Source organism: Myripristis murdjan, chromosome 7 (genome assembly GCF_902150065.1).
Source record: "Myripristis murdjan chromosome 7, fMyrMur1.1, whole genome shotgun sequence".
NCBI lineage: Eukaryota > Metazoa > Chordata > Actinopteri > Holocentriformes > Holocentridae > Myripristis > Myripristis murdjan.
In genome coordinates, this window is record NC_043986.1 from 21,767,768 (window position 1) to 21,789,295 (window position 21,528).

At 39.9% G+C, this 21,528-nt stretch overlaps 1 protein-coding gene across 2 annotated transcripts; it reads right to left on the reverse strand.

Moving 5' to 3' along the window:
- Positions 1 to 19: 19 nt before the first annotated feature.
- lemd1 (LEM domain containing 1) lies at positions 20 to 6,276 on the reverse strand. 2 transcript variants are annotated; one of them, XM_030054863.1, is made up of 11 exons: positions 6,171 to 6,276; positions 3,903 to 4,014; positions 3,363 to 3,512; positions 3,195 to 3,259; positions 2,846 to 2,911; positions 2,575 to 2,733; positions 2,352 to 2,438; positions 2,155 to 2,247; positions 1,884 to 1,973; positions 1,365 to 1,438; positions 20 to 774 (listed from the first exon to the last, which is right to left on the reverse strand). In XM_030054863.1, exons 2-11 carry the CDS (start codon positions 3,982 to 3,984, stop codon positions 453 to 455), a joined length of 1,188 nt encoding a protein of 395 aa, XP_029910723.1. In that variant the 5' UTR covers positions 3,985 to 4,014; positions 6,171 to 6,276; the 3' UTR covers positions 20 to 452. The 2 variants fall into 2 exon arrangements, with proteins under 2 accessions (XP_029910723.1, XP_029910722.1); XM_030054862.1 differs by lacking the exon at positions 6,171 to 6,276 and adding an exon at positions 5,531 to 6,128.
- Between the last annotated feature and the right edge of the window lie 15,252 nt (positions 6,277 to 21,528).

The window sequence follows — 21,528 nt, forward strand, 5'->3', positions numbered from 1 at the left end:
AAAAAAAAAAAAAGACCTATACGAAGCAACATATCCTTTATTGAAACATGGTCCAAACATTAAAAAACAAAACCAAAAAAGACAATACAAATATATACAGTGTTGAAATGGCACCATCACTCCTGACAATGTGGATTTAGAAATAGAAAAACAGCATGGATATTTTTTTAATAATAAATTTTAGAAAATCTTATGAAATTGAAATTCTGTCAAGGCTTGACTGCATCTTGTGAACAGGTGTGTGTTTCTAACACATACAGAAGTTATGAAAATGTTAAGGTGAATTTTCTGGTGTGCTCCCTCAGACACATAACACAATCAACACAGGTTTCCCTGAACCCCCCCACATATAAGGTCATCATCCTGGCTTGGTAAAAGCTTTAACAAATTTGAATCAATTTTCAATTACCTCTCAACTGTATGCCAATGTAGAGAGATAATATTAACTAGAGTTACTCCTGTCCAGTGAGAGTGTCCAGCACTGGTGTGTCCTGTGTCTCAGCCTGAAGCAAGTGCCCCTCCTCGCTGCCTGACTCCTGGTTCAGACTGTCCAGCAACGCCACAAATGGATTGAATGAGTTGTCCTCCACATAGGCATAAATGAGGTAGAGGAGGCATGCCACAATGAGGAAGACTAAAATCTGGATATAGATGGGTACAAGGCGGCGCTCCACCTCCTGTCTCTCCCGGGTCATTGGACTCACAGGAGTGTCTGGGTATTTGTACTGGATAGGTCTCCCTGCTGCACCCTTGATAGGCCTCCGACGGGTAACACTGGAATACAAAAGGTTGAATGTATTGCTAAATACAGATGCCTGACAAAGAAAAAAAACAACATCATAAAGTGTCTTAGTAAGGTGTTGGGCCATCATGAGCTGCCAAAACTGCTTCAATATGCCTTGGCATAGATTCTACAAGTTTTTGGAACTCTACTGGAGGGATGAACACCATTCTCCCAAAAAAATTCTCGTGGCATGCTTTGGATTTCCTTGTCCCCTTGGTGTGTTCCATCCCTCTAGTAGACTTCCAAAGACTTATGTAATCTATGCCAAGGCACACTGAAGCTAGCAGCTCTTTATGTTGGTTTTTCCCTGTAACTTGTCACCTTTCTGTACATCACACAGTTGGTCACACTGAATGTGCCTAATTTCTTATGCTGCTACTGCTATACAGTTTGCTCTTGCACTTCTTTCATATAGTACTTTGCTCAGTGTTGATTTTAATTTTTTTTTTTTTTTTTTTTGGAATAAACTGTCTTGTTTTCTTGTTCTGTGGTGAAAATAAATGACTGTAATTCAACCGCCATCCTAACAATGGCTGACAATTTATCATTGCTGCAGTGTAATGCTGTTGGTTGTGCTTACTGGATGCCTGTGGGTGTGGGCTCAGAATCTGGAAGTATCTCCTGGGGAATATCTGTCACTGGCTCCTGAGTAAGCTAGAGAGAAAAGTGTAAATTAACAACAATCTGCAGCAGACAAGACAGAAAAACTTCCCAGCTGCCAGTCACTAGTGTCCCACGGAAACAGAAGCCCAGCCAGTCAGGTGGAAAAGCAAAAAAAGGGTGACAGTTCACCTAATGATCAATGAACACATACACAAACATTATTGTTGTAATTCCAAAGACAATATGGTGACTTATAACAATTTCCCAGGCAGCCTATTATGTTGAGCAGGGGCTGAAATACTGAGGTTGTTAAGTTTTCTGCTTTGGATTTGGTATAGTAAAAGTGACACACTAAAACAGTTATACATTAGCCACCAAACAGTGTGTGTCCTGTAGACTTTGTACATGCCCCCATTAAATGATAAGAATGAGAAGTGATAAGAAAGAAAGAACAATGACAAGAAAATAAATCAAGTCTGCAAGGAGATGTATCTGCCTTCACTGCCAGTTCATACGGGGAAGCCTTAGGAGTATAGTACAGGGATTGGTTCTTCATGGTACACTTGTCCCTCTTCAGCATGTCCAGCTAAGAAAATGAGATGCATCAAACATGACATGCTGCAATCCTGTATTCTCCATCTCCTCCAACACCATGTGCAACCAAATACAACAAAGCAGACTGTGCCCTGTGAAACTCTCCAACTCTTTAACCACCAAAGTTTGAGCTAGAAGTAAATATATGACTGAATGATGGGAGTGATACTGACCCTGTTGGCCCGTGACCAATGTTCCTCCACAATGCTCCCATTCAATTCTCTCTCCCTGTCTGTACTAGAAGAGAGCAAGCTCTGGCTCTCCATCTGTTGTTGGAGTGAAAATGTGCGCACTCAGTCAGCACTACACACAATACCCACTGGAATTAAATTGTAATTTTTAAAAACGTGGACTACAGGCCCAAGCTTCCCTCTTCAACCATCTGAGTGATGCTGAAGGTCCGGGAGGAGGATGAGGTGGGAACATGGATGATGTCTGACTGAGACACAGGTGGAACCTGCGGGGTTAGTTTTAAAAGAGTTTAAAGTAATTACCACCCAATCCTTACACCAAAAAAGTCAATTTGTAGTACTCTGTCCATCTAAGAACTAGACTACTTAGGATTTAAGAAGGGTGGAATAAGAGCTGCATACCCTTGATCCTAATCCTGTGGGTTCATCTAGAGAGGATGTTCGACTAAGCTCAATGGGAATTTGTGAGCACTGAGACCGACTCCACTCTGATGACAACTCTACCACATTCCCTGCATTCCTCTTGGGCCTTGGTTCCCAGTGTCTAGAGGCACAGGCACGCTAGACGAGGCCAGTGGCAATCCGGTCAAACACACAAAACACAGGTAAGTTTCAGAGAAGTCAAATCTAAAAAAAATTCTGTACAAACAGTGAGAGAATCTGTTGGATTTACCAGTCTTGAGGACATTAAAAAGCACTGGGGGTAAACATAATCACCATTCTGCAAACACAACTCTGCCTGTGAAAGGTTAAAAACAACACTTTAAGATACAAGCACTATTTCACAGATTGGGCACTGTCCTCTGAGGCCTGAGTTTGCAGTTACAATCTATGACCACTAAGTGGCACTGCAAGGATGACTTTTCCATCTAGCCAGTAATGGGCCATAGTTATAAAGTAAGACAATAAATACAAGGCCTATAAATGTGCAAAACCTAATATGTAATATATGTAAATAATTTTAGCCAGTTCAAGAAATGCAGTTTTTTAAATACAGGCGATGTCAGTAACTTTTAACTCACCTGGCTGATTTCTTGCTGGGCCTCTTCCAACTGTGCAGCTCTTTCTTGTCTTACTTGTTCTGAATCTGTACAAGTCATAGCAAAATAATACAATGCAGATGCTAGTGATTATCTGATGATGGTCTGGATTCTTGACACAAAGACAACCTACAATATTAATGATCATACCCAACTCCTCCTCCTCTTCTTCTTCCCTGTCCTCCTCCTCTTCTTCACTGTCAGAGTAGAGGGCACCATCCCCTGTCCCATTTGGTTTGTGCTGGGCATCAGGCTCAAGTAGTTTCTTAAGTTTCCTCTCATACAGAGCCCTGGTGGAACCTAGCACACACATACACACGGACACAACCCTCAACCTTTTGTAGATAGTCCTCCAGAGGCTACTACAAGCACATCTGAAAAGGCAAAACAAGCGGAACAGACCCTACTATCCAGACTAAAAGCGGACATTAGGCATGATGCTATACATTTAATTAACAATGAAAACTAAATAATAAAAACTGTATTTGTGATAACAGCAATTTATCCATCTCAAGAGGTTACATTTTGTTATTTACCTCAACAAGGATTGATAGACCTGCAAAATACCTGGCGTACAAATATGATCTTATGCATTATTAGTAGTATTTGCTACACGATAATTTTGGTTAATATTACATTTCTTCAGTTCATTATTGTTAACCTAACAAATGATACTCTGAGAAAGCTTACCAACAATGGGTCCAGCTTTAACCCCATGTTTGAGCAGCATGGCCTTCAAGTCATCATCAGTCAGATCAGCGAGGTCCAACATCTGTGGATCCTTGGCATGCTCTTCTTTGTCCTTTTCAAAACAGAAAAAAAATTACTTAAACTGATAAATGTCTTTGTTTAAGGGAATACCACTGACAAATGCTTGAAACATGAAAAACTGTGGCTTGAATGTAAGATTGCAGCTAATGATTATTTTCACTGTCTACTAATCTATCAATTGTTTTTTATTAATCATCATTTTTGCCAATACAGTTTCAAAAACTGACAAAATGCTCATGGGAAACTATCAGAGCTGAAAGTAATGTCTTCAAATTGCTTTCTTAGTCTGAGCAGCAGCCACACACACAAAAATTATTTTATTACATTATATTTATTACATTATTTTTTCTTGTGATATAAATAGGGAAACCTAAGCAAATCTCAGCATCTTAGTCATCCTAGTGAAGCCATTATCGGTAATTGTTTGGGAATTTTATTTGATAAATGACTGAAACCACAGACACTAATCTAAGTGTCTCTGCTAAAACCATACAGTGATTATATTTCTCAATAAACTAATCAATTAATCAACCCATAGCTTTGGGAGTACTTGACTGCCAACGATTTCATAGGCATATGATGGACAACTAAAATTTTCACCTAATCAAGGTCAAAGTCTCATGCTTTCACACATGCCTATCCTGACACCCAATGAACAATCTGAGAAGACTAAATTAAGAATATGCAAATCTCGCAGCCTATTCTAATTTTGAAATTCTGCCCTGATGAAACAGTTAATTTCGTTGTGAAACCTATGCCAAACCAAAGTAAACACAATCTGCTCAAACAGACGGTGCTTTTACACCCTGACACAACACAGAAATAGCTTTAGACGTTAAGTGCTGGTAGAGCTCCTGCTCCTGCCACAAATAAATGAATGTGACAGGTGTGAAAGGCAGGCAACAGTAAAGGCAGTCCCTCACTGCAGACATGTCTCATGTAAATCTATACCAGCTATACAGCTGGTGGTTCAGCAGTCAATGAGACAACAAATGTGAAGGCAGGCTGAGGGACAGCTTGGTGGTGAGTGACCCAGATTGAGCTCCTCACTCACACACACACACACACACACACACACACACACACACACTGCAGTCCAGCATGGCCAACTTCACAGCTGCTGACCTTGCAGGGTATCAGTTCAGATGTATTCACAGCAGTTGCAAAGGTGCATTCTGAACTCAGTGCCACTGAAGACACCACGGCTGATGTTTCCACACCGAGCTAAGATATCTGGTGGGATATCTGGTGATCTCAACCCAATATGAAAGCAATAGTTTGGTGGTCATGGTCACCACTACATGATCGCTTTGGGCAGCGCTGTTTTGGTCTGTGAAAAGTGGCTGATTTCAAATTCGACCATGGTAGCCAAGTGGGTCTACCAAAACCACCTTGCAGAGGCTATTGATTTTTTCTCTGCATTCACTGCTGATAGTGCATCAAGTCGACGCGCAAGTTAGTCTACATGCATGAAGTTACACGAGTCAGCAAATCTCCAAGTTGACTCTAAAACAAATCTGACGAAATTTCACAATTGCTCGACTCACGATGGCATCTTGTTCATGATCCTCCTCGTCGCTGGAGAAATCGGCAGCATTTTTCTGATTCACGTGTTTCAGGTACAACTGCACGTAAACCTCTTTTTTACTCTCCGCGGATGGCAGCGAGACGTTGTGGGCGACCAGGTCCGACTTCAGTCTGGACTTGGAGAACTTAGCGGGATCTTCCACGAACACCGGCATGCTCCAGTGATGAGAGAGACCGAAAACAAACACTAACCTGACGTGCCTCACTACTCTCACACTGATTTAGCAGAGTAAACGCCTTTGAAATCAGATGAACTGGTAAGAGTAATTCCCGAGTAATGTGCTTGCCTGGTCTGCTGGGAACCACACGGACTAAACTGGCAACAGCTGCAACTGCCGGCTTGATTGACAGCCAACACACAACCGCAATGTAAGGAGCAGGGCGTCTACAACTTTAATTAAAATTAACCTGAAAACACTTTAACAACTTTTAAATGCCAATCTAATTTTGTCAGTGAACTAAAAAGACAATTTAAACGACGGATACGTTAGAAACATGTTGGAAAATGTTAGCTAACTAATATTATTTAGCTAGAGCGAGCTCGAGCTGAGGAAAAGTAACGTTAAACGTCTTTGTAACCAATAAAAAAAAAAGTCATACCGTTGAATTTCGATGCTATTATTTTAAAAGTTCAAGGTTCAGACACACAATTTCACCTGCCAACTCAGTGTCAGTGAAGGAAATGACCAGCTAAAATTGACTTACAGGTGTGGGGTTGCCTCCGGTGCATGGTGGTACTGCAGTTTGCCTGGAAGGACGCCACCTAGTGGACGATGTAGAACAGAAGGCGTGAGTTTTTTATGGTGGTGTCTTGAAGAATATTTCCTACCAACCCCATCTAACCTGGACCTAACAAGTTAACCTGACTTCAATCGGTAAAATCCTCTGGTGTGTATTGTAATTAAAACCTGGAGACTCTTGGCCCTGGTAGGCCTAAAAGCTTTCCTAACAGGTGTTACTTTGTCCTGTCATTTCAGGAAGAGCTAAATTAAAATAATGAAAAAGATATTTTCCCATTTAGCCCCAGTGCAGTCTGTCCATCCAGACAGATTTTATGTGATTTGGTGAGGTTTCCAATCTGTCACAACCTTCTTATCTTACGGCAGCCCAGCACAATGTGGCTGGATGCGTATTTGTTTGTGGAACTCAAGTTGTTAAAAAAAAAAAAAAATGTACATGTGAGAAACTCAGCCGCCGCAGCTCTTTCCAAAAACATTGGCAGCAATACCTGGCATATAATCCACAGCCCTGAGTGGCAAAGAGCTTCGCTGGAAACCATTTACCACTGAGGAACACTGGTAAATTGTATTTATCGGCCTCGAGGGGCAGATAGATACGGTTTGCCAGTGTTGATCAGAGTTTCATTTGGAACTGCTTCTAAGAGTTTTGTTGAGAACGATTTCCTGCCATAGGCGTGTAATTTTTTGACCGTTTGAGCTTCACAAAACAGTGCCCATCCAGCTTCATTGCACTATTAAGGTACCAGGAGACAGGGAAGGTCATGACAGACTGGAAACCTCACCAAATCACACAAAACTTTCTGGATGGACAGTTTGCAATAGGGGTAATTTTTGTATTTTGGGTAAACTTTTCCTTTAATGTCCAGAAGCAGCTTTTTTCACACCCAGTAGTTAATTGCATTCACTTGTCGTCCTTAGTGTGAATCAGCCTCTGATTAACTGGCTACAATGACAAGCACCACTTTTCCTGGAGCCTGAGGACCAGGGTTGTGTTAGGATACTACATGAAAAATGTAACTCTACGGCGAAAGTAGGAGGCCCAGTAGTATATTTGGCATAGTAGTATCTTGTTCTCAACATGTCCCAGGATTGAGAGCCACTGCCATTCATTGTATATTCAAAAAATGATCTACTTATTACAACAAAATAAAAGAAGCTCACCTTCAGATTGCCAAAAGTGGGTGTCAACCCTTAGCCATTATTCCCTTCCTCCTGTTGTGTTTCAGGCAGAGACACCAGAGTTGTTTTCTTCACAGCCAACATGGTATACACCTGAAAGAAAATTATTTTTCTCAAAAACTGCTAACACAAAAATGGAAATTTTATTTCTGGGTTTTGTCAGTACTTTCACCTTGGGTGTAATTTGGAAATAAAGCTTGGATGTTTGTAACAAAAGATATCTGCAAGAGAAAGTCATATCTCTCAACTCTCCCATTAATGTCAATACACCTAGAGCAGTTTCTTTTTTTTTTTTTTTTAAATCCCTGCTGAATTTGCAACAATGTTTGTAGAATCCAGAAACAGAAAATGAGTGAAAAGGATATGCTCATTTAAAACTGCACCAGGCAACTTTGCACATTTGTAGCCCCAGTTGGCAGTGAGAGGTAGCTTACTTTTAAGGACTTATGCTGCCAAGTTCATTTTAACTTAAACATTTCAACTCAGAAGTCAAAATTTCCATTTTTAATTTTGTAAATTTTAATCTTGTCACCACATTGTGTTTATGTTGACTGCTGAAATATAAAAAACACCCTTGTATTGAAACTTTTTTAACACCATGCCTGTGCTATGATGTTCCTTTGCCTGAAATCAGAGAAATCACAGCTCTGAAATGATCCTCAGATTTCAAAGTTGTAATTCCAAATTTGGCTGACCATTTAATATTTTTTTCAACAAGTCAGTGCTCATTTTTCAATGAGCCCTACGCTGAAACAATGCAGGTGTGTTTACACCAGAAGTAATGCAACCCTATGTCACTAAAATGCAGTCTTTGTGGACCTGAATTTCTTCTCTCAGGCTGGTGGGAGTGGAGCTTTTGGCAGCAGCAGGATGATCATTGTTGTCTAGTTTGTCCTGTGCTGCAGGGGCAAGTTTTGTACTTTTATCTTTCAAGTTTCGATTTGCCACTTCCTGTGCTCAAAGATTTCTCTCCAGTGATCATACCTGGCACCAGCAAGTTATTTGGGCAACTGATGCAAACCTATGGTGCCTCAATCAGGGGGCATCTTCTCTTCTGCAGCCCTGCATCATGATTTAAGTGGACACACCACTACAGACAGAGTGCACTGCTTTAACTGAGTGCATCCTTAGCCATTTGGAAGTGACAGAACAAATCCACCCTAAATCATAACTCATGTAAAGAAAATCACTGTTGATGAATGTAAATTAATTTAGCTTGCTGTAGTTAATATACTCTAGGTATCTTATAACTCTGCCCACTGTAAAACATCATGGCTAATAATTTACATGTTGTACATCCCACTATACCCCAACATCCATCATAAACATGCCCAATTTTCTAATGAGCTCTACATGAAAAAATATACTAACATCTCAAGGGAAAGGGAAATGTTGGCCTACACTGGTTTTGAATGTTTCTTTTGATACATTTTGAAACTGGGTTGCGAAATTGCAACTTGTCACACTTTGTCCTCCACCATGTTTTAGTTGCCAGACAGTTTTTGCTACTGATTGAGAGCAGGCAGGATCTTTGTAAACCGTCTTGTCTGGAACCTGCCACTTGGAGGGTTTTAAAGTTTTAAAGCAACACATCACAAATGAGTGAGACTCTTTGCTGGTCTCCAGCGATGTTGTGATTGAACATTTTTAAACATATCAAAGCAATATATCAAGGTTTCAACATTAACACTGTGACAGTAATTAGTAAGAAAATGGAACTGAAAGGCTATACAAAAAGTTAATAACTTAATAAGTCATAACTCAAACCTAATAAAAAAATTTGTTCTTACTCATACTCTCTTTGCAGAGAATCAATGCTTTAGATTTAGAAAGTGTGGCCTGCATACTTCCAAGTTCAAAGTCACAACACATTCAACAGAGGGGTATTAAGTTTTCTGGGGCAGAATGCTGAATGCTCTTGGAATGCTCTTGAAACTCTGTTCATGACAAGGAAGGGGTAGGAAGCATGAGGGACCACATCTAAAGGGTTTAGTGCAAGCATTCTGGTGGCTCAGTTGGAGCATACCACGTACCCGCAAAGTCCAGGGTTCAAAAGCGGCCACGGACATCCCCCTTTGTCTCTCTTTCCTGTTTTTCTCTACTGTAAACTAGTGAATAAAGCAAAAATACCCAAAAATAATCATTAAAGGATCTAGCGCTATATCAAGCCCACAAACACAAAAACACTAACGATCAGGAGTTTGTTTTTGTTTTTATGACTCAAGTGCATCAATTAATCAGTGATTTCTGAATAAGCCACTGAACAAATAACGAGGAGGGTCATGATAGATGTCATGCAGTTGAGCACTGCTACGGGGCAGCATAAAATCATTTTCTTGATTTTAGATACCAGCTAATTTTCACTGAAGGAGAACCATGCTGAGGCAGTGATTTCTGCCCGTTGGTCATGACAAGATAGATAAGTGAGCAAACCAAATAAGATTAATCTGAAGATTCCTGCTTTCTGCTCAACAAGTTGGAATGGGCATCACAGTATGACAGCTGGGTATATTATAATAGCATGATGTGAGAAAGTTGTCCAGGTTGGAAAAGCAGAAGGCAATATATGTAGTTGTAGTTTCTGTATTCCAAATACATCTTATGCCAGTGGAAAAATGTATTCTGTCACCTTGAGTGAGAATATGGTTAGCTTTTAATAATTCCAACTCTAGCAGTAAAATGTTTCTGGTGTCGCCTGTTTTCACACTTTGCTGTCATTGTTGTGGAATAAAATCATTATTTACTGTCATTACAATTGTTCTTTAACCACTGAAATGCCAGCTGGTTGATAGAGAGGGAAAGCAGGCAGTCATAGTTAGTGCATGTCATTATTTTGGCACCAAACTCTCAGGAGCAACAAAAATAAAAAACAATAGGCCCTTCTCCCTTTGGGAGGGCTCGGGCCTAATTAAAGAAGAAAACAAATGGATAATGTACATAAGGTCATTGAATCTATAATGGATAACATATCTTCTTTTAATTTCCAGCAGTTTTTGTGTGTAACATTTTTGTATTCTTGCCACTGCTATTTATTTAGCAACTGTGGAAAACATGCACAATTGCGATGCATTCTACAGAACCTGCTGAAACATCAGAACAATAACTTTGCAATTATCAGCGGCAATATAGATCAAGTTATTTGTAAATTTGATTGCCAAGGACTGTAGCAATAATGTTTTTTAGAGATGCAATATTGATTGATTTCATATGACATTGACTTTCACCGGCACTGATAGCAAAATCTGAAGGAGGACTGGTGCCGATTCCTTCATAAACGTTTTGGTGTGAAAGCTTTTCGACGGCCCTCACAAAGGGACTGGGGATCAATGGGATAAGCTTAAAAAAATCGTCAATCTCCTCTTTACAATAACAGATGGCGTAGACTATGTCACAATCATTAGGAAATAAACAACTTGCCAAAATGCATAGAGTTGAAAGTAAAACGAGTGCTCTAAGCTCATCTGACAGCAGCAGGAAAAGAACAGTTTCATTTTCATGACCATCTGCTAATCCATGACTTCCATGAAGACCAGGCAGTCTTTTCAAATCCAAAACAGTGGTAGCAGTTAAGCAACGTTAATCGTCCAGCATCACCATTTGCCCCACGACACAATATGATTGTTGCAAGGAAAGATGCTGCAATCTACCACTCTCAAAATCTAGTGTGTATACTATTATAATTATTTCTTACATTTGCCACTTAGAAGCTATATATAACTGGGATGAATGCTACAGAAGCTACTTGGTAGGTTATCAAAAATAGCAAACAATGATCCTGTGTTTGGATTTCGTCACTGATATGGCCGACAAGGGGGAAATAACATAAACCATAATACAAACAGCATGCTAATAATAGCCTTAAAACCTAGTCTAAAAACACATTGTCGCCATGGCTGATCGTCCACTCTGTACCCAATGGCTTTAAACCCTACATGACATGTTAGAAAGAGCTCACATAGGAATAGAAAGCCATAAGACACAGCTGTGGCATGGTAATTGGTAAGACGCTCACTGAAATGTGTTTCTTTTGTTTGTTAGCCAATAATATGTAATCAGCAAGTCAGATGCAGTTTGAGAAACCACGCTGTCAGTGCTGAAAGCTTAAATACCAGAAAAAGAAGAGAAATAACAAGGGCAGGTTGCAGACAGCATTCAGGATTTAAAACTCACATCCGCATGAATAATTAACCAAAGGAAGTGGAAGCATTCATCTGGGGCCTAGAGGGAATGAAATGATACTTGTGATTCCTTAGAGAGTGGGAATTGTATTTTTGACAACACTAACTCAAATATAATGACCCCAACTCAGCGCTTGAATCTTCAAGCTCTATCCTGCAAGCTCTTCATTTCCTGGGGGTTTAAAGAATAATCTTTGATTGAAAATGCAGCTTTAAATCAGTGTCTTCAGGGAAAAGGTGCAACGTTAATCAAAAGGATTTTGCTCACTGAACTCAAAACAGATTACATAAACTCTTTTGTGTATTCGGTGGCAGCCCTTTCCTTGACTTTCTTAAGCACAGAAGAGATCATTACCTCAGCTTTTTTAATTCAACCACTTAAGCACATAAAAACGAGCAGAATTTGTTAATGAACAAAATATTTTTGCAGATAGTTATCAAGCCTCTAAATCTGTACTGTCTTTTGTCACATAATCTACCATTCAGTGCATGCTTATATTTCCCCAGAGTGACCCTGGGCCCCCTTGAATCAAAGCTGTCAGGCTGACAAGTCAAACAAAACATCATTCATGCACAGAATTGAACTGATTGAAAGAGCATTTTGTAGCATGCTTGGTTTATGTTCACTATGATAAGACAGCACATTCATACCCCACTCCATGTAACTTTAACAGTAAGATGCTGAACAAAAAATGGTTACTTGAATTTTCTCAGACGCACTCCTATGTGTTGCACTGAAACTATTTACAACAAGTTAGAGCACTAAACTGTTGGAAGTGTTTCTGGGTGATTTTCAACTGCACAAAGCATAGAGATACAGCATTCTAGCCGTGGAGGCCAAATCCGCTCACCCAGATGTCTACTCAGAAAACAGTAGCCTTTATAAAAACACGAAAAAAGCTTGTGGACAGAGAGGAAACAGGCTACTATGGAAGACAGAGGAGGCATTTGTTGACATTGTATCGAGTGCAAAGCTGAGGTATTTGAGGCACAGAGGGGCCAGGTATTTGTCAGTCAGTGTTTCTTGTGCTTTTGCTGTCTCCAACTCAAACAACAAAAGCCCCATTGAGACAGCCTTTTTTCTCTGAGCAAGCACACAAAGCTTCCTGTACTAAGCTGCAACTGTCCATTACTGAGAACCACGTCTAGTCGTCTTTTTATGCACCTGTTTCAAGTTCTTCTGGCAACACAAAGAGGTATCAAAATTTTACAAGTAAAGAACAACTTTCTTTACTTATTCTTGCATTTTTCCATATCTTTTCTTTTAGCTCAGCTTTATCTTCTTTAATCAATTGCACTGCCCATAGACCAAAATAATCAAACTTTAAGAGATGCAGATACATTGAAGCCCAGCACATGATGTTGAGGTGGACTGGACATCAAACTAACTAGCCATCAAACAAACTGAACTTGGTATTTCTCACTGGTCTCGACATACGCTGAATATTTATGTGGCCTCCGACATTAGAGTGCAAGAGCATTACCTGCTGAGTGAAGTGGAAGGGTGTTTACTCAAACACCCTAATAAGCTCTTTTCGCTAGACACCATAGTCAGCCCCAGGTCGACAAGCCCCCTGCCACAGAGCTCCAGGGAGCCTGTGCTCATGCATGTCTCAGCATAAATTAGTAAAGCCCCTGTGTCAGACTCTGTCCAGACAAGAAGGTGAATCTCAGCCACAGGGAGGATTAGCTTTAATCCCAAACATCATACATGGACCCTCTACTAGGAGCCAATACGCGCAGTCGTCGCTGGCCAGATCTTATTATGTCTCTGAAATACAGTCATAACATATTATTTTAACAAAATACCTCTGACTGTGAAATATGAACCCTGTGGCCAATTTATCGTAGATAGTGTAAGTGCAAAGGGACTATAGGGCCCCTTTTACAACAACAATATCGCAAATGATCCCACTACTGACAGTCAGACACTGGGACGGATCATTTATACAAAGACTGTATGTCCTCATTCTCAAGAAAACAGGGTGGCTCCTGATTTGATTTCTTATCCCATGCAGTGCCACTTATTCATTCATTAAACTCACACCTAACCACCTTCCACTGGCAGGCTAGACAGCCACAACACACTGGGACACTGCATACAACACATTAAAGCCTTTAGAGCAGCAGTGAGGCTCCTTATCCTCTCTGTCAGTCTTGATGAAAACAAACAGCTATTTTTGACCAGTGCACTTAATACTTTAGTAATTAACGGTGGCATGCATTTAGTGAAGGACGGATTCTTAAGCCATAAATCTGACACTTACCTCCATCTCCCCCTCCTGCGTCCCTCGCTGGAGCGAGTATGGCATCCCCTCAGCCTAATACTGTACAGAGAGACAATGGGTAGTGGGGGGGAGGAGTTACTATGTGAGCAGGAGGGAGAGTGGTGAGATAGAGTGAGTAAAAACCAGAATGAAAACTGAGAGAGAGAGAGAGAGAGAGGGAGAGGGGGAGAGAGAGAGAGAGAGAGAGAGAGAGAGAGAGAGAATGGGGGCTCTGGGAGATCACTGGCTCACAATACTCCCAAACCGCGAATCTGACGAAACGTTACTTGAATGGCAATTCTAGAAAACCCCAGATGCGATGTCAGAGAAAACAGCAACCAAGAAATCCCTCTTCACATGGGAAATGTAAGGAAAAACAAGAGAGAGAGAATGGGTCCTGGTTTTAAACAAGTCCCTTTCTTTGGCTTTCTTTGAATGAGTTCTTAAGATTCCAAGTTGGCAGAGTGCCCATGAGTCCTGGATGGAAAAGGATAAAAGAGGGGGTGAAACAGGGGGGCTGTCTATTGTGTTTGTTCCCTTCCTTTCAGACCTGGCACTCTAGTTGATCTTTGCAGCCAGTTGATGAATATTCCTGTTACTTATTTATAAGTTGTAAACAGAGCCTCAGATTTTCACCATCTTCACTTGATCTGATGTTTGTGTTATCTTTCCAGCAATGGCATTAACTTCCTATTTTTTTTTCTCCTTCTGCTCATATTGACAGTTTGGAGTGATGACCACTGACTCATTGATAGAAATGCAGGAAAACAAAACAGAAAATGATAAAGTAAGCAACTGGTCCAAATCAGTGCTGGAGGATTGTGGTATCCTGAGAGTCTCTTTTTCAGAAGTCTCTGTTTAGGCCTGTTTTCCCTTTTTCTTTGTCCTGTTAACAGTCCATCACTAGCAGAGGAAGAATGCTGTTTGCCTGGCGAATCTGGGATGAAGACAGCAGGTGCTGTTGCCCCTCTCTGAGCCACATTCACTCACAGCTTTCTCCCCCTCCATCCGTTTCCTCTACTAATACATCCCCCCCACCCCCATCCACAGTGAGGTTTCAGTGGAAGGGGAGAGAGAGAGAGAGAGTGCTACTGTATAATGAATCCCAAGAAACACACCCCGAGAAAAGATGCGGATCATTCATTAAATCTTTAGTTTGATGAACGACGCCGCGTCATCCTGATCAGAATGGCCGGTGAGCTCTGATACAGTGTGATGCTGATCATGTAAAAGGGTGCAAAGGATTAGTACAACTGCATCTCCTCTCACCCACCACTGTGCTTGTACATTCTCACCACAGCTTGTGCTGCATCAGTGCCTCAAGAAAAGCCCTGTTTTCACTCACAGTCTAACCCCCCTACCCTCCCCCTTTTTTTTCCGCGCAAACCCCTCCACCGTCTCTCTTCCTCTCGCTTTCCCTCAAATAGACACACAGGCTCAGTTCATTACTATTCACCAGGTTTCACTAAGACACGCATCATTGCTCTGCTCTGTACAACTGTGTGGGCAAAGGAGGGGAGAGGAGGACAGTGGAGGAAAAGAGAAAAAGGGAGAAGGGAGTGACATCCTATGATAGAAAAGAATAAATCACCATTGTGTTATTTCTGTCCGGATGTGTGTACAAACATATATTACCAGACAGCTGTATGCATCAGTAATTCTGTGTCTGGGCTCTGACAGCAAATATCAAGGAGAACAATGCTGGTTTAGTCCTCCGTACAGGAATCTATAATCCTTCGTGGGGTTTGAATTCACCACTTGCCCTTCATTAAGTCCAGAGTAAGTCTAGTGCTCTACCACTGTGTTCAAATTATTATTTGGGCTGATGTACTGATAGATCATTTCATCCATGAAAACTGGCGCAATGCTTGATTTCTGTTCTTGTGTTTACTCGGAGTAAGTTCCCTGTAGTCTATAACACCAACCTGACACGTCCATTTTGGGAAATCCCTACCCCACTATGAGACTAATCCTTTGTTATCCCATTTTTAATTTTACACTTTAGCCTACCATGCTTTTCTTATTAGATTACAACTAATACCAGAATGACAGAAAAGCCACTAAGGGAGGAGAGACTAAGCTGTAATGGTAACTTGAAAATAAAATCCTGCAAATTAGATTTGCATTTACACAAGTTGGGCTGAGACAGTGCATAAACAGCTGCGGCTTGGTTGTCCACCTTGAACGTGACTAAGAATTGTAAACATGACTAAGAACCACAAAAAAAATAAATAAATAAATAAATAAATAAATAAAAATGCACTTTCTTCATAGCAGTGGCACAATGATTAGGTTTTTAATGAGCATGTCAGCAAATAATCGTCCCTAAAATGCAAAACAGAAAAGTCTAATTTGCAAAATGTAATTCCACAGAAGTTTCCTTGAGCTTACTGACTAAGCAGCAAATACTTCACAGCATATATTGACAGGGCTTTGTTTCAGAATTTGATATGGATTTACTCTGTTATACGTTCTCATTTGCAAAGTTAATATCAGCCTCTTTCATACATCACATTGTTGCTGTTTTCAATATAGAGTGGAGTCTACTGTCTGCTTTACCTATGGAAAGCCTTTGAATTCTCTTCCTCAGGTTTCAAAAAACAAATAAATCATCACACTCCCACAAGGCTTTGAGAATATCTGGAACATGATGGCATTTCGTTTTTTTTCCTCCAGTATAACATTACAAAACGTGGTGAACGGGAAACTGAGCAGGGCGTTGGAGGTGTACCATTTGTGGGTTTGCATGAAGTGATGGAAGGATGGTCTATTTTAAAGCTGCATGAACTGGACTTGAATGGCATCAGAGGAATCATACATTCTAGGATTTGCTTTAGCATTTTGAAGTAAAGCCCACTCGACACCCCAAAATCCCATTGAAGGGACTTAATACCAGCTTTACTGCATCAAAAGGAAGAATTAGAACAATTTTTAAATCAGAAAGCCTGAAGATGATGTTTGAGCAGAATATGATATGAATTTTTGAGCCTTTTTTGTCCTTGAGGGGAGTTAGATGAAACAATATAGAGATTAAAAAAAGCCTTCCATTACACTTTTGTCAGAATGACCAGAATCAAGTGCTGTCAACATTTTTTTTTTTTTTTTCATTTTTTATCAAATTTGCTAGTTTTTATAGTTTTCCTGGACAAAAATTCCAAAGTTGGATGGCAAAAAATCAGCAGAGTCGATGGAAAGGATTGTTTTAATTGTATTAGCAAATTTTAATTTGTGGTTCTTCAAAATGCCAATATGTTATGATTTTATGATTACATCATCACATGATGACATAGGATCATGATTTAATGGCGAAAGCACGGGGACAGCAATGAAAAACAAATGGGCCACACATAAATGCTTTATGATAAGGCCAATAATAATCACCACTGAGTGCCGTGAGAATTGGAGTGTAATGGAACAATATACACATGATCAACCATCTCTGTTGCTCCATTTATCTGGATTGCGGAGTGAGAATTGGCTGACAGAAGTCATTATCTTCAGAGGGCTCCAGATGTGATCGGGTGCTGAGCTTTTAGGAATCCTGGGTGGGTGTTCCTGATAGAAGTGTTTGATGAGCAGCACCGCTTCACTGAACTTTAATGTTACCTCACAGAATGAGCATTTAGGGACTGGATTGTTGAGGAATGGTGCTTTGCACTAAGCCCAGTAAAGTACAAGTCTCTCATTATGACATTCTGAGAGACCTAATAACAACGTTTGAGAGAGCAGTTAATGAAACAAGAGCAGCATTTTTTTTTCTGATTCTATCTTGAAATGGAATAAGTATGAAGTCTTGTTGAAAGATGTTATTAGCCATGTTCCATCATTAACCATCATTAAATCATCCACAAAGAAAAATTAAACAATGAATTAAGAGTTTTGTTTTGTTTTTTTGCAAGCTGGTATAGCTATAGTGTAGCTTGTGTAAGAAACAGTGGTGAAAGTGTTAAAACCTCTTCACCACTGCCAGTGTCATTACAAATGCATGCTGCACAGCCAGGCTTTTTTGAGACCCACAAAACTGTATTTTAAATTCTAGTGGAGATCCTAAGGTTTCCAAAGATACCAAATATGTTCTGCTGAGTTACTGCACAGGGAAATGTGCACTAAATGATGCACAAGACATCTAGATGTTTTCTATTAGATGTAATGCTGCAGCCCTAAAACAATGGCTTTTTCGGTTTGAATATTTCACTCAAAATGTGTGATGTAGACTCAGTGAAGCACTGCAACCAGTAGATGCAGACAGTGTGAGTGTCATTGTCATACAATGTGGTAAAAATGTTTTATCTCTAACTTTATAGCTGCATAAGAGGAAATGTAAGGGGAAATCTGAAAATTCCTTTCTAACAATGACTTCAAATGCCAGTTATACTTAATATTATCAGTTTTTTCTCAGATGTCTCCTAATCATTCAACTTAAATAACAATTCTTTGGGCAAGTGTTCTCAAGCAAGTTTCCCAATTGTGTTATATCACCAGCTGGTTCACTCAGCTAGTCCTAAAACACAGAGCCTCATAAAATACAGCTGTTTTGCCCTGTGGACATGTTAAGATTTAGATTTAGAGTTACCTGTAGCAGCATCAGTTAACATTAAACTTAACATCAAAGCAAGAAATTAACATTTAAAAAATCCTTTGTCCCTATAGAAATTGTTTCTCCAATATCATAGTATAATAATAATAATAATAATAATAATAACAATAATAGTAATACCAAGATATATAAAAGGTAGAATAAGATAAAACAGGAATAGGACACGGTAGGTCCGTCCATATTTACACGTGCAGTGTCCATGTGTACATAGTATATTATGTGCATGTGCAAGGATCGTGTGTATGCCGTGCTTGGTCGTGTTTGTCTCCATACTGCATATCCTTGGTTCTATTTTGGGCCTGGGGAGAGGTGTAAGGGGTTCACTGGAGGGCACTTCTATCCAGGGCCATGGGGACTGAGAAATGTGGATAGGTGACAGATACATTTCCCATTGCTCCAAAGAGGAGCCTGCCATGTCTACTTTAGCTAATCCCCTCACTTGTGTTAATGCACATACTGAATCATGTATGCCTGTCTGACTCGACAAGCAATGATACACAACATAGTATGATGTCCTCCCTTTTACAGACGCTAAGATATTTCTTGTGCTCACTCAGCTACTATTACATATACACACTGTGGGCTTATGAATATTTTGAGCCCTGTAAGGATGTATCATTAAGGAATATCATTTATCTTTCATTCATGCTTTATTCTGCAGGTTCACTGGACCCCACAGCAGAGTGCGGGCAAAGCACTGCAGCTGACTCAGAGGGAGGACAAGTGAGGAGGAGAGAGAAAAAGTGAAGCGTTCAGGTTAAGATTCCTCTCACATTGTGACCTGGCACTGTCTCAGGCCTCTGATTGAGAGTTGGCTAAATGTCAGACTATGGAGATGAGACAGAAGAGTGGGGCAACACCACTGCTCTTCACTTTATACCCAGTTACTGATGTCTCTGCTCTTTATGTAGCTACTGCCAGCATACCATGTGTCAACAGACTGCAAAAGCAATACTGTGGTGTATGTGTGTGTGTGTGTGTGTGTGTGTGTGTGTGTGAGAGAGAGAGAGAGAGAGAGAGAGAGAGAGAGACAGAGAGAGAGAGAGTCTATATTTCTCACAATTCAGAGATGTTTTCCATGCCATATCACAACACACAACACATCATAATAACATGGCATTCTTGCTGCTTTTTTAAACATTCTAGTCATCAGCATATTATAAACCATATTTGTATTTTTATAGCAGCATTTTATGGCAGCAAACATTGCTGATTGACTAGAGTTGTGTGTAGAGGCAGCACAGTCACACCATCTAGTGTTGAAAGAGAACTCGTGTCAGAATGAATTCTGTTGTTCTGCAGTATTGTTTTAGATCATATTAGACTGATATACTGTTACCAAACATGCCTTACTCAAAACCTGAAAAATCAAGTGAACACCTTAAACTCTGATTTTCACTTAAATTTATCCTTATGTAATACAGTCACAGATAGAAAAGCATTTTTCTCCATATTTAACAACAATGACACATACACATCCTGTATCTGCTGGTTGCAAGAGTTCACTGAAGCTACTACATGCCTTCATTGAGTGAAATTTTCAAAACCGAGATGCCGTTGTTTTATGGCTGCAGCATTGCATCAAATAGAAAATATCTAAATGTCTTGTGCATCATTTTATGCACATTTCTCTGTAATTCAGCAGAACATATTTGGTATCTTTGGAAAACCTTGAGATCTCATCATTTAAAATAAAGGTCTGTGAGTTTCATCAAAGCTTGGCTGTGCAGCAATGACAAACCCAAAAACGGGTTTATATGTAGGCTTAATTTGCTTTTCCAGCATGTTAACAGCCCACATTTGATTGCCAAAAAGGTGCACCACTCATTCCTGCTTTATTTTTTATTTTCACTTCAATGCTGTGAGGCCTTTCAAAAGGAAACGTCCTGTACTTCAGAAATCATAAAATGCTGTTGATTTGAACACCCCAGTACGCACCTCTGAAATCATGTTATTTCAGTGTTAGTTGACAATTACCTGAAAAAAGTCACTTTGTGTTACTATAGCTCATGAAGAGGAAGTGCGGGGGATGACAGATGTTAATGAATGCCTTTTGTATAAACATGTATATTTCACAGGGTTTAGTACCTGACCAGCACCTCAACCTAGCAGGAGATGTTGGCAAATCAGTTACACAACCAAGAGCTCGTTAGACTGTGTGATTTTGGCACATTTTGCTCAACTGCACTGGGATTTTACTGGGAAGACACATAATCATAAAACTATTACACTGTATAATAGTAGAAAATACAATGCATGCTGAAATCAGTGCAGATAAATAGGCTGAGCAAAGGACATCATGCAACTGATGTCACTGTTAAATGACTGCAGCTGTAAACAATAGGATGTAGATAAGAAGAGAGCAAACTGAATATATTAGATAAGCAGTAAATGCAATAAATAATGACAAGAAAATGACAAAAAAAAAAAAAAAAAACTTTCTGAAGGTATTACAAGAAAATATATTGCCAAATACATTAATAAAGCCTAAGTTTAAAGGTAATGAGAATCAGGATTCTGACACGCATCAATTATGATTTTTTTTTTTTCCCCATGTACGTGCCCCTGTTTCAACACCGCTGGAAGCTCATATTTGGCCACAACTAGTACAGCTTTGTTTGTGCCGTGCAATCATTAAAGAGATTAGGTATTGAATCCTTTACTCAAGCAATACAAATCATTATTTATCATAAAAGATATATTATTTACAATAACCTGTGGACAGTACAGTGCAAGCCTTCCAGAGCAGCATATAGCAGCTTTGACATATCTCTGCCAGTTTCTTGTCATTTTTACGCCCATGCTTAAATTTCTTCACATCAAGCTAAACATTGCAGTGCCATATTGTTCATCCTCATTCACCCTTCTGAACTTTGGACCGGCCTGCATATGCTGGCATACATAATTCAGTGAGAGTAACTTTTTGTAGGACAGTAGTTTTTCCCACTTCCCATCCTATGAAGATGAAACTCCTCTGTGTCAGATACCCATTAGCCT

Excerpts from the sequence above, each read along its gene's own strand:
- lemd1 (XM_030054862.1), bottom strand. The coding sequence starts at position 5,725 with ATGCCGGTGTTCGTGGAAGATCCCGCTAAGTTCTCCAAGTCCAGACTG. Across the intron at positions 2,439-2,574 it reads CCACAGGATTAGGATCAAGG|GTTCCACCTGTGTCTCAGTC; the intron begins GTATGCAGCTCT and ends CTAACCCCGCAG. Across the intron at positions 775-1,364 it reads CCCACACCCACAGGCATCCA|TGTTACCCGTCGGAGGCCTA; the intron begins GTAAGCACAACC and ends TTTGTATTCCAG.